The sequence below is a fragment of the Fukomys damarensis genome, unplaced genomic scaffold (assembly GCF_012274545.1).
Source record: "Fukomys damarensis isolate Sample0158 unplaced genomic scaffold, DMR_v1.0_HiC HiC_scaffold_11, whole genome shotgun sequence".
Taxonomy (NCBI): domain Eukaryota; kingdom Metazoa; phylum Chordata; class Mammalia; order Rodentia; family Bathyergidae; genus Fukomys; species Fukomys damarensis.
In genome coordinates, this window is record NW_022900923.1 from 4,582,149 (window position 1) to 4,594,735 (window position 12,587).

At 41.1% G+C, this 12,587-nt stretch overlaps 1 protein-coding gene across 5 annotated transcripts in view; it reads left to right on the top strand.

Moving 5' to 3' along the window:
* The window catches only part of Gpatch2 (G-patch domain containing 2), a 162,652-nt gene that overhangs the window by 128,074 nt on the left and 21,991 nt on the right, over positions 1-12,587 (top strand). The window contains exon 9 of one of the 5 annotated variants that reach the window (XM_033762036.1): positions 730-1,478. The exons of the other annotated variants lie outside the window; for them this stretch is intronic. Within the exon in view, the coding sequence (XP_033617927.1) occupies positions 730-778 (49 nt within the window). The 3' untranslated portion in view covers positions 779-1,478. Of the gene's footprint in view, positions 1-729; positions 1,479-12,587 lie in introns of those variants that run through there. 5 annotated transcript variants of the gene reach the window in all.

Sequence of the window (12,587 nt, forward strand, 5' to 3'; positions counted from 1 at the left end):
GCACTCACTGTAAACAGCCGTAACTTTTGCTTCCTACTGGATGCGCTCATCAGAGTTTGGGGAGAGAAACAAGCTGATGCTCCTCTAAGTTGTTTACTCTGGTTTCCCAAGGGCCCCTTGTGGTAGAATGTTTCCGAGAGTGACTTCCATGAAAAAATCATCATCTCATTGTCCTCATGTGTTTATCCGATGTGCTGCTCAAGATTTTGTGTGATGGGCCTTTTAGTTACATGTTTCCTGTCATGTTTTTCAGCGTTCTGGTACCTGTTGCTTATTCATTCCCATCTGATGCTTCTGTGTAATTAAAATGATAGAACCTTAGCGAGCGCACCTGTGTGTGTGTGCGTGCGACAGGACCTCACTGCAGTGCCCAGGCTGGCCTTGACCTCCTTGCTTGAGCAATCCTGCCTCCACTTTCCCACTAGTTGGGACTGCAGCCACGCGCCGCAGCACTTGGCTTCCCTGAGGGGTCTTATTTTCCAGTCATTCTTCCATTTGTCTGATGTCCTGTGCTCATTTTCCCACTGTGAAGTCTCATCTTAGTCTTTTTGCATTCTGTCTCCAATCTAATATTTCACGAGTGTCACAGAGTTTCGTCCACGTTGTCATTTTTTTGTTTTGTTTTTTACTTGCCTTAAAACCATAAAAACATAAATACAAACTCAGGAGGGCACAGAAGTCTTTCAATAAATCAATCATGAAAGCATTTAATTGTTATTTTTCAAACAGACTAGCTATCATCTGTCACTTTCAAAATGGAATAATTCAACAGGCGTGAACTTTGATTATTGAATGCAGTCAACTTGCTGATGAAGCAACGCAGGCAGCTCCCCCTGGGGACAGCGCGTCTGGGTGTTCTCAGGCCGGATCGTTAGTGGCATCAGATGTACCTCTCCAGCACGCATCCTTTTTAAGTGCCCGACCCAGTATCTGCGGGCAGTCCCTGTGCACTGGTTGTCAACTTATCCGGGCCAGTGAGGCAAAGCATGAGCACTCCCAACAAGGTGTATGAAGTCAATTTATTACGTACAGACAAGGGGCAAGAGACAAAGAAGCCAGGGTCGCTTGAAGCGGGGCCCTCAGGCTCCAGAAAGTGGCCTGGAGGGGTGTGGGTTTTCCCCACTGCCCAGGACCCTGAATGATGCCCACAAAAGCACGCATGGACATCCTGTGTCCAGGGAAGACGGAGAGGAGTCCAGCTTGTTCCTGTTGGTCCTTCCCTTCCTCTCAATGCCACATTCCTGGCACATTCTGCAAGTACTTTGGAGAGCTACAAGCAAGAAAGTGGGGAGAGCTGGGTTGGTCCAGGAACACCTGGAAAAATGTCCTGCAATATCCAATTGGTTTTGTTTTAATTTCAGCATTTAAATCAAAATTAGAAATACCTTGCTTTTGTCTTCACATCATTTCGAGCTACAGTTGAATAATCACAGTTTCTTGTGTCAGAAACCTTGGTTAGCACCAGAGTGGCCCATCAGTTTCCCCAAATGGAAAGTCAGTTCAGTGGGTGCCTTAAACCAGTGGTGGGGAACCTACGGCTGCGGGCGCGCAGAGCCCTCTGTCAGCACATGAGCCAGGAAGCCCCAGCAGCCAAGCAGCTGATAACAGCTGTTTTTTGTAACTAAACCCTCGGTATTCAGGTTCAATTGCAGTGTTGGAAGTTTGCGATAAATAAATGGGTTTGTGGTTGCAGTTCAGGCACTCAGCTCCGAAAGGTTGGCCATCCCTGCCTTAATTCCTAATACTAAGTCATGTGTTGTTCTTGAAGAATCCTACTGTGGAGACATTTTCATGCTCATGATTGTTCTTTATTGCTGTAGAAATCCATGCAGCTAGCCTGGTGGATGGTGGTCACTGCCTTTAACTATTTGGAGCCTGTCAAGATCTTTTGATATCTTTTAGGCTGTGGGTCAGCATTTTCCCGGTTTCCTAGCTTGTGTGAGTTTGGCCTTTACTCTTACAAAGCACATAGGAAAAATCAACTAATAATCTAGCATGTAATTTGAAATTAAGTAAAAACATTTTCATTGCTGATATTCTACTTAATTTTATAGTATATTTTACAAATTCGTTTGTTCACTTCTTATTCACGTCCAAAAACAAATGTTTTGATAATCCTTGTATATTATCCTCTAGTTTCTGTTATCTCTTAATAGTAAGAAGGAAGAAATAAACATTTTTATCATCATCTTCCCTGACCATTATTTTTAAGTAAATAAACAAGTCCTCCTCTGCCAAGCGTGGAGGCGCACACCTATAATGCCTGCACTTGGGAGGCTGAGGCAGGAAGATCACTGCGAGTTTGAGGCCAGCCTGGGCTACATAGCGAGACCTTGTCTGATAAACAAAACTCCTAAAATGAACAAAAAGACAATAGATCTAATCCGAGATGCACACACACATACACACACACACACACACACACACACACACACACACACACACTTTCTCCCATGTCGTCCTTCCCCGCAGTAAAGAGAATGCCCCTGTTGACAGTCGTACCCAACACTCATTTCCATACGAGGACACAGATTGCTGTATTTTGTTGCAAATGTAATAGACAGAACTGCAGCTGCTCCGTATTTGATCTTCTAAAGCTCCAAAGATGTTCAATGGCTCTATTTGCTCATTGTTTCCCCTACTGTCCTTTATTTAGGAAGGAGACCTAATTTGCAACAGATACAAAACTATTTGTCATTCTGCAGGTTTGCCAAAAATAAATGAAACTATTAATTACTACATTTTTGAGCAGCTGTTAGTAAATTGGAATAGGATAACTGTTCATTAGACTGGAGTTCAGCATAATGACATGGACTAGGTTTGTTTATTGTGGCTTTCACAGGAACGCAGCAACAAAATTGACATATCAACCGAAGTAAATAATGTTGTATTTTAATTGTTCAGAGGAAATGTTATCTATACCAGCAGTAAGTGTAAGATTTTAAAACCTTTTTGTCATCAAAACTATAATAATTCAACACTGTATTCTAAAATAAGTTGTCAGTTGACATTTCACATTTTGTGTATCCAAAATACTGTCTTGGAACTGCTTTTAAGTACTCACTTTACAGCCTTGTAGGATTTTCTAGTGTTTTCTCTTCAAAGTTAAAAGTAGCATTAAATTTCACTGTTGTAAATGAGTTTGCCTAGCCTTTCAGAGAGAAAAGAAAATTTAAATTATTTTGATTCATTCTTGTATGTGTATGAATGAACTGCTAGAAAATACTCACACATCGCTTTTAATTAGAATGTATGCATCCCATGTTTGTTTAATTGGAATACTTTTAATTATATATGTATTCTAATTAAAAAGAACATTTGAATAACTTGTAGGTGTAGAAATACTTGAGTAAGAGCACAGTAATTGGAATCGTTCCACATGTACAACATAAAATGGGTTTTAAGGGATTTAATTGGTCTGTTTTACACTATACGACCAAATTATTGTATTTCATAAAACCACACTGGCCTCAAGTTGCCAGTTCTCATGCCTCCTGTCCTTTTGGCATCCGAGAGCCTAACCTTTCTTGCCAAGATTTAAAATTAATGATTATAGTATTATTTTAAAGTTGTGATTTTGCTAACTAAAATTAGTTATCAGCCAATTAGAATTCTGAGAGGTGGCCTTTCTCTTGAATGTGATGAACCCACACAGGAAGAAAAGGAATTTGCCATTTGGAACTGTGTAATGGGTCCAGTATGTGGCAAATAATATGGGAGGGAAACATCCACTCCTTTGTGAGGCTCCATTTATCTCCTTTGCATCTATCGGAAGAGCTGGGTATTTTCAAATGCTTAGAAGTGTGCACAGCCTCCTCCCGGCCTCGGGATTGCAGCGGAATCTGTCCATGGTCACTAATGACGAAAAATCGTTAGCATGTGTAAGCTGTTGCAGTGACCCTTAGCTAAAATGAATTTGTGATCTGAGGCCATTTCCTTAAGGACAGGTGTCTGTTCCGCAGTTGGCTCTCTCCCAAATGGGGCCGTGATTAAGCAGGCACGGACACAGAGCTAACCTTTACCTCCCGAGACGGCTCCCCAAGGAAATGATTAAGGGGCACAACAGCTTGTATCACCACTGCGGCCTGCATTACAACTTCATTATGGGGACATCCGGGGCTCTGTGCATGCACATGGCGTGTGGACGTGCCGGCACACTTCCCCAAACAGACAAGCAGCCCTCGCTTATTAATAAGAGAATTCCTGTAAAAATTAATATTTTAAATCAGCAAAGCAATAAACAGATGCTGCTGCTTGATACTTCATATTATACAGACCCCAGAATGAGCCTGGCAAATTCATCTGCCACTGAAATATACGGAAAATACTTTCAGTTTTAAAACGCTGTTTAATGTCTACAGAACTGAAAGCATATCTACTCAGTTACTGCTCATAGTATAACAGATATTATCTTGGGATCTAAAATTTTGATGCACATATAAATATAATCTTAGAATGTTTTACTTAAGCAGTGTACAAAATATTCAAATATTAAACACTTAAGTATCACTCATTTTAGCTAATTTTCATTTCCTTTCATTTTTTAGATTAATTTAAAAATAACAAATATTGTCCCATAGAGTTTTTAAAAGCAGTTTCTTTATAGTAGTGTTTTTCTTTTACCATTTCTCTTTAAAAGTAAATATTTTTTATCATTCCTTAGTGATTTTATTTGTATACCAAGATATTGGTGGGAGAGTTTACCTTTGTTTATTTCATATACTTCTGATCAATTCCAACTCATGCCCAATTATATTACACTAAATTAACATAATTCAACAGATGTTGATATTTAAATGTTTTCTGGCATTCAAATCTTAGACAGCTGTCTTCGAGCTTGGGGAAAAGGCAAACATTTAGAGTTAAATGCTGAACATATGTTTAAATTACTAATTAGAAAGATGGAATAAAAACTGCATTATCCTTTCTAAGGACAATAAAGCTCAGATAAAGATTTTTGTATTCTTTTTTACATCAGGTTGCAGTGCAGTGCTGAATACTGACTATATGACTTTATGGATAACTTAATTGTATTTTAAATTTGGACCCAGGAAAATTATGAAGAGTCTTTTTCACTGAAGCTGGAAAATGTTATAATATCTTTATAACTGGTGGTCTTAAAGTTCTAAGAGATACTCTTTTAGATATGTATTGTCAGGATAGGAAAAGCAGTCTTTTTAGCAGTTACCAAAATTTCATTACGTCCAGGGAAATATGTAAACTTAATGAATGTGTGAACTGGCTTAGATGTGTATCAATGTGTGGACAACGTGTTTCATCTCTGCCCCCACCTGATCCAACCCCAAGCCTCATCTGTCGTATTATTTCAACTGAAATATGTCAGTCTGTTCCTCTAAGAATTAACTGCATCTTAAAAACTTAACACCAAAGCACCAAATAGACCAGCCAATAAATGGACAAATGAGTTAAACCTAAATTTCTTAAAAGAAGAGGTACAAATGACCAATGAGTTGGTAAAGTATGCTCAACGTTGGTAGCCCTTTGGGAAAAGCAAAGCAAAACTACATTGAGATTCCATCTCGCTAGGCAACAATGGCTATCATCAAGAATGGAGAGAGAGAGAGAGAGAGAGAGAGACAGAGAGAGAGAGAGAGAGAGGGAGGGAGGGAGGGAGGGGAAAGAAAGAGAAAATAAACCAATGCTGGTGAGAATATGAAGAAAAAACAAAACTTTCCATACTGCTGGTGAGAATGTAAATTAGTACAGCCATCATGGAAATCAGTATGGATGTTCCTAAAAATGCAGCTACCAATTGATTCAGCTATGCCATTATGTGTGTGAAGCAGTTAAAGTTAGCATTCTATAGGGATGCCCAACACCTACATTTATCGCAGCATGATTCACAATAGCCAAGATATGGAACCAGCATAGATGCCATCAGTGGGTGAACGGACAGAGTATACTTGGGAAATGCACACCATGGATTGTTGTTCGGCCATAGAGAAGAGTAAAGTTTTATCAGTTGCAGAGAAAAGGATGAATCTGAAGACCATCATCTTGAGCAAAATAAACCAGACTCAGACAAAGAGTGCATGTTCTCTCAAATATGTGAAATCTTAAAACGACAACAAGAAAGTAGAAGGGAGACCTCATTAGACAGAGGGAGAAGAGGAAGGAAAAGAAATATAAGGGTAGGTAATGGGAAGATATGATTAAAATATATGCATCAAAACTCCCCAAAAGTGTGAACCTAAGGGGAGAGTGGGGTAAGGGGTGATGGGGCGTGAAAACGATCCAAGATTTATGTGCACATGTGAATCTGCCAGGAGGAACCCCATTCATTTGTATAACCAGTTTTTTTAAGTGAAAGTAGAAACAAAAACACAATAATACAATTGCAGTATCATCACATGTATGACAAAAACAACTTCCTAATATGCTTGAATATTTATATTTCTAAGTGATTGTCACATTTCCTGGATTATTTTGTTGTTTTATCTCTTAAATTGTCTTAGATTTATGAATTCCTCTCCCCCTCTGTTTCTGTGAATATTAAATCAGTGCTTCTCTTGTTTTTCTTTATGTGAAGTTTATTCTTCTCTTGATTTCTCTAGAAAAGCTTATTCAAACAATTTTTCCCAAGGTTCAAAGTGTTATTGGCTATTTTTCCATGCCCTGTTTACTTCAGTGTGACTTTGGCCCAATGGACTCTCTGATACTCAAATTGTTTTTCCTATATTAAATACTTTATTAGCTGTCTGAAAACCTTGCTTTCAATGTCTGATGCAGTCTAATTTTTCTCTCATGTTTAAATTACTTTTGCCTGGGTACCAGTGTTTTTATCCTTTTCTTTAAACTTAAGAGTTTGACTTGATTATATTCTGATATTAATCATTGTGTTTTTCCCCCATGGGATGAATGCTCTTTCAGTAGGTAGTTTTCATTGTTTTAAAAATAAATTTGAATATTTTCTCCGATTATATTTATTTCATTTCACTTCTTTAGTTTTGTTTTATTATAAATTTCTATTGTATGTGTGTTGAACCTTCTTTGTCTGTCATCTGTAGCTATTAATCTTTTTAATTCCCTACTTTAATGTTTTGATCCTTTGCCTTTTCCATGTTTTATTATGTTTTCATATTTTGTCTGTCATGTTTCTTCTTTTGTGCTCCTTCTAGATACAGATTTCATTTTGGTAGCTTTACTTTTATGTAGTACTAATAGTCTATGAGCACCTTTTTTTTTTCCTTTCTGATAATTTTGTATAAAATTCCCTTGCATTGCTTTTATCTTGCTCACTTTTTCAAGTGAAATAAGGCTCTTTTTTTTTCCATTAGAAGAGAGACTTGAAATGGTACAGCTTTCTAGTTTTATGGCTTTAGCATTTTCTCTTCTGTTGTCTTTAGAAACTGATCCAAATTCTGGCCTCATGTTTGCAACCTCCTTCTCCTCATGTCATCTTGACCTTCTCTTTCCTCTTCCTGAACATTCTGCCCCATTTTACTTCTGCCTCAGCTGTTTTTCCTGACTGTGAGATTTGATCCGAGGAGCTAGCACCACCAAGAGCTTTCCTCTTGGACTCAGTTACAAACTGGACCTGTAGAATACACCCAGGTTTAGCGTCTGTGTTCTTTGCCCCCTGCACATCCCACTGAGTGTCTGTTGGAGCTATGCGGGTTTTCAGTCCTTGGAACCAGCGGATGGTTTCTTTACTTTTTCTTATACAGCTGCTATAAATTGGTAATCTTTCCAGTTGCTGGGGAATAATACCTGACACCCACAATTTAAAGGTGAAGAGGATTACTTAGCTCACAGTTTCAGGGGGTTTAGTCCATGATCAGCTAGCTCCAACACAGACACATTTTAGAAGAAGGGCTTGGCAGAGGTACAGAGACGCAGAGTAAACATTCCCATACCGAAAGGGCAGAGTAGGGGAATGGAAAATAATCAGATCAGAGCCATACTGAAACTCAGCAGGACAATCATTAAGTCCTTCAACTCCATGCCTGGCATCCAGGCACAGAGTAGTAAGATGTGAATTCCTAGAGGGCTTGGGCTGCCCCACCCCTGTAGCCTCAAGAATTGCACCACTGATGACTGTGACCCCTGATCCACTCATGTCCCTGAAGTCTCTTACTCCAGTCAGAGGGACAATTAAGATTAAGTGGCACCTGCTGATGATAGTCTCACCGCTGTCTGCAGTCTCTACCCAGCTGCATGGAGTTGGGTGGAGGAAGGCTAGGGAACACCTTGTTGACTAGTCTGTGGTGTCATGATATTGCGTGTCATATATGCTCAAAAAGAACAGTGCCACTGCTACCACATTCCCAAAATATGCACATGACATGCTTATTTTCAAGTAGGAAAATACTAAAGTATGAAGTGGTCAGATTTCATTTCTCTGCTGATAAATTTAAGGTAATTTTGTATTCTTTCATAAATGTCTTTGTTTTAGGACTACCACACACCTTTAAACACCTGTTATGCTGAGTCTATAAAAAGCACTGGGCTAGGTGTTCATGTGTGTACCCAAGATTCTGCGGTCTCTGCCTTCCAGGAGGTATTTTCTGAGTCAGGAAACCCTGGAGACTTTCAGTCTCTCACTCTTGGCCGCCTTTGTCCATTCTCCAGACCATAGCTGGCGTGACATTTGTAATGCTCAAATCTATTTGTGTATACTTAAAACTTTCTGTTGGTTTCCTCTGCCTTTAGAATCAAATCCTGCGCATGGCTTTACAAGTCCTTTCCGGATCTAGCCTTTTTTTCTCAGCCTCATCTCCAATTGTCCCCTACCTGGAACACTACATACCAACTACAGTGAACTCGTTATGCTGTCAAATAAACTCTACCCTCTCTATAGGAGAATTTAAGAGTCATACAAAAGATCCACAGTCATCCCTTGTGTCTCATGCTGTTGGATCCAAGACTCCCTGCAGATACCAATATCCAGGGATGCTCAAACCCCTGATATAAAACACTGTGTGCTTGGTGTGGTGTTGCACACCTATAATGCTAAGGAGGAAGAGGAATTGAACTTCCTCGCTTTTGTCCTCAGAGTCTGCCATGTCAACCAGGACACCCTGTGGCCTCGGCAGCCAAGGGCGTGTGCAGGGAGGGGACGGGAAGCACGCACCCATAGCAGGGCGCCCTCCCCGTCACGTTATAGTTCCTACTTTAACAGCTACGGTCAAGTCGTGATGTAATTTCCAAAATTACCCCGAGAGGTGCATACTCTTATGATCCCCTTTGTACCTATGACAGAACGAAAACATGAAATAACTTTGCCAGGTCAAATAGTAGAGAGTATGTCTTTTCTTTCTTTTTTTCACCCAAGTCCATTTTGGAGGGTGGGTACCAGGGATCAAACTCCGGGTCCTTGCCCTTGTGAGGTAGGCAGCCAAGTCTTACTTCTGAGCTGTATAAAGCTCACTTGGGTTGGGATTGTACCTCAGTGATAGTGTGTGTGCTTATAGCATGTGAGGCCACAGGGCCACCACCCAAAAACAGTTTACTTAATTACTTCCTGAATCTTTGTCTTGCTTTGACCCAAACTATTAATTATTCTAAAATATCTTAAACATTAGAGGGGTTTTATTTATGTCTGAAAAATAATGGCAGGATGTAGAAATCATGACTGGTTTGATCACTGATCATCTGACATTAGATTTCTGAAATTTAAAAAAGATCGAATTCTGTATGTTTTTCTAAAGAAATGCATTATATAAATGAGAAATGGGAAGACAGGCTATATTTGAAATCAATTTTTGTATTGTGTTTTTCTGTGAGGACATTTAAAAATCAATATATTGTTTAAATACAGTGACTAATAGACCCACAATAACCAAATTTTATTAGGAAATTCAAAGGAAAATTTTATTAAAGGAAATTCAAACAGCAAGTTCAAAGCTCTCAGTGGCAAAATTAATGCTAAAAAACTAGTGCACCTCAACTTTCTAGTTATCTCAATTGAAGTAGGAAATTCCTGAAATATTCTTAATGATTTGGCATTAATGTTGTACTCTTCATAAGCTTCCTGATATATAGTATTATACTATGATTTACAGTGTCATTAATACTTGCTAACAAGTCTATAAAACCTTATGGACATGATAGTCACCTTCCAAAATCTGGTATGGAAGCAGAGGAAGCATTCTTTTCATAAAGTTACACTTAGTGAAATGCAAAATTATGTAGAAAAGGAAACACTTGAATTAAGGTATGTACATATATGTGCTGGCATGAGCACACAAGCACAGTTTTGCAGATATTTACACTGCAAAGCCCAAAAACTGGACTGAATAAGTTTTGCCGTTCTCTGTTTCCATAAACAGTCACTTACCTATTAAGACATTGGAACTCCAATAAAATATTATGATAAAAGAAGTTACTACAGTAACCCTGGCATGTCTTGTCAGGTTTCATTCGTAACTGTTTAGTAAATGCCTGACACTGGTGAGGCATATACATGCCAAGGGAGAGGCCTCCGAAGACATAAATCAGATGTGGGCCTGACTGCTTGTAAGAAATAGAGTCTAGCTGGAGAATCAGTTCACAACCATCTGTAGATGTCCTTGAAGATCAAAAACACCGTTTTCTCCAAGAATGGCCACGTAAAGGAGGTACCACTTCAACTGGGTGGCCTGAGATTTCCAGGTGAATGCTCCTCCTAAATACTGAGTTAGCCTACACTCAGGCACATTTGTGTGTATATGGTCGCACTGTCTGACATATTCCAAACCAGAACCCTTGCCGGTTCTGATGTCTCAGAGGCCCTGGCCCCTTCTTCAGGCTTCTACATGGTCCCTGCTCCATGGAAGTCACGCTCGGCAGGTGGACAAAGCACAAGAGATGGTGGCATCACAGGTGCGAGCTCCGTCTGCAGCGATGTTTGCCAACTCAGCCACAGAGAAATTGGAGGCCCTGTGGAATGCGTGAAGCCCTGGCTTCCAGGGCACCGCCAGACTCAGCTGCTGTGAAACCCTGAGCCACTGTGGCTGCAGGGCGTTCTGCAGAAGTCACTTTGCATTCAATCCACTGCATCTGTTCAGCAGTTTCATTCTTCTTTCTTCCGCAGAGAATTGTAAGTATAAATGGAGTCGCCGAACCTGCTGAGACCTGGGGGGCCGGGGAAGCCGCAGCTCCCACTGTGCCAGCTCTTGGCGCCCAGCAGTTGCAGCTCTTGGATGCACCCTCTCCTCCCGGGTGTCCTTGCACCCGGGCCCAGTGCGCCCCTTGGTGCTGCTCAGGACAATCTCGAACGTTGAGTTGGGATGATGTTTCTCACATGGTCACAGACCCGAACCCTACAAAATTAACACCTTATCATCTTTTATTTCTCAGTGGAAAATGCCAGCTCTTGGCGCCCAGCAGTTGCAGCTCTTGGATGCACCCTCTCCTCCCGGGTGTCCTTGCACCCGGGCCCAGTGCGCCCCTTGGTGCTGCTCAGGACAATCTCGAACGTTGAGTTGGGATGATGTTTCTCACATGGTCACAGACCCGAACCCTACAAAATTAACACCTTATCATCTTTTATTTCTCAGTGGAAAATGTATTTCCCCTTTAAAAGAAGTTACTACAGTAACCCTGGCATGTCTTGTCAGGTTTCATTCGTAACTGTTTAGTAAATGCCTGACACTGGTGAGGCATATACATGCCAAGGGAGAGGCCTCCGAAGACATAAATCAGATGTGGGCCTGACTGCTTGTAAGAAATAGAGTCTAGCTGGAGAATCAGTTCACAACCATCTGTAGATGTCCTTGAAGATCAAAAACACCGTTTTCTCCAAGAATGGCCACGTAAAGGAGGTACCACTTCAACTGGGTCGCCTGAGATTTCCAGGTGAATGCTCCTCCTAAATACTGAATTAGCCTACACTCAGGCACCTTTGTGTGTATATGGTCGCACTGTCTGACATATTCCAAACCAGAACCCTTACCGGTTCTGATGTCTCAGAGGCCCTGGCCCCTTCTTCAGGCTTCTACATGGTCCCTGCTCCATGGAAGTCACGCTCGGCAGGTGGACAAAGCACAAGAGATTGTGGCATCACAGGTGCGAGCTCCGTCTGCAGCGATGTTTGCCAACTCAGCCACAGAGACATTGGAGGCCCTGTGGAATGCGTGAAGCCCTGGCTTCCAGGGCACCGCCAGACTCAGCTGCTGTGAAACCCTGAGCCAGTGTGGCTGCAGGGCGCTCTGCAGAAGTCACTTTCCATGTCATCCGCTGCATCTGTTCAGCAGTTTCATTCTTCTTTCTTCCGCAGAGAATTGTAAGTATACATGGAGTCGCCGAACCTGCTGAGACCTGGGGGGCCGGGGAAGCCGCAGCTCCCACTGTGCCAGCTCTTGGCGCCCAGCAGTTGCAGCTCTTGGATGCACCCTCTCCTCCCGGGTGTCCTTGCACCCAGGCCCAGTGCGCCCCTTGGTGCTGCTCAGGACAATCTGGAACGTTGAGTTGGGATGATGTTTCTCACGTGGTCACAGACCCGAACCCTACAAAATTAACACCTTATCATCTTTTATTTCTCAGTGGAAAATGTATTTCCTTTCTCCTGTATATTTCCTTGCATTACATTTTTCCATGGAAGATTTTTTTAATTAATTTCATTGGTATATTTTAAATATACATAA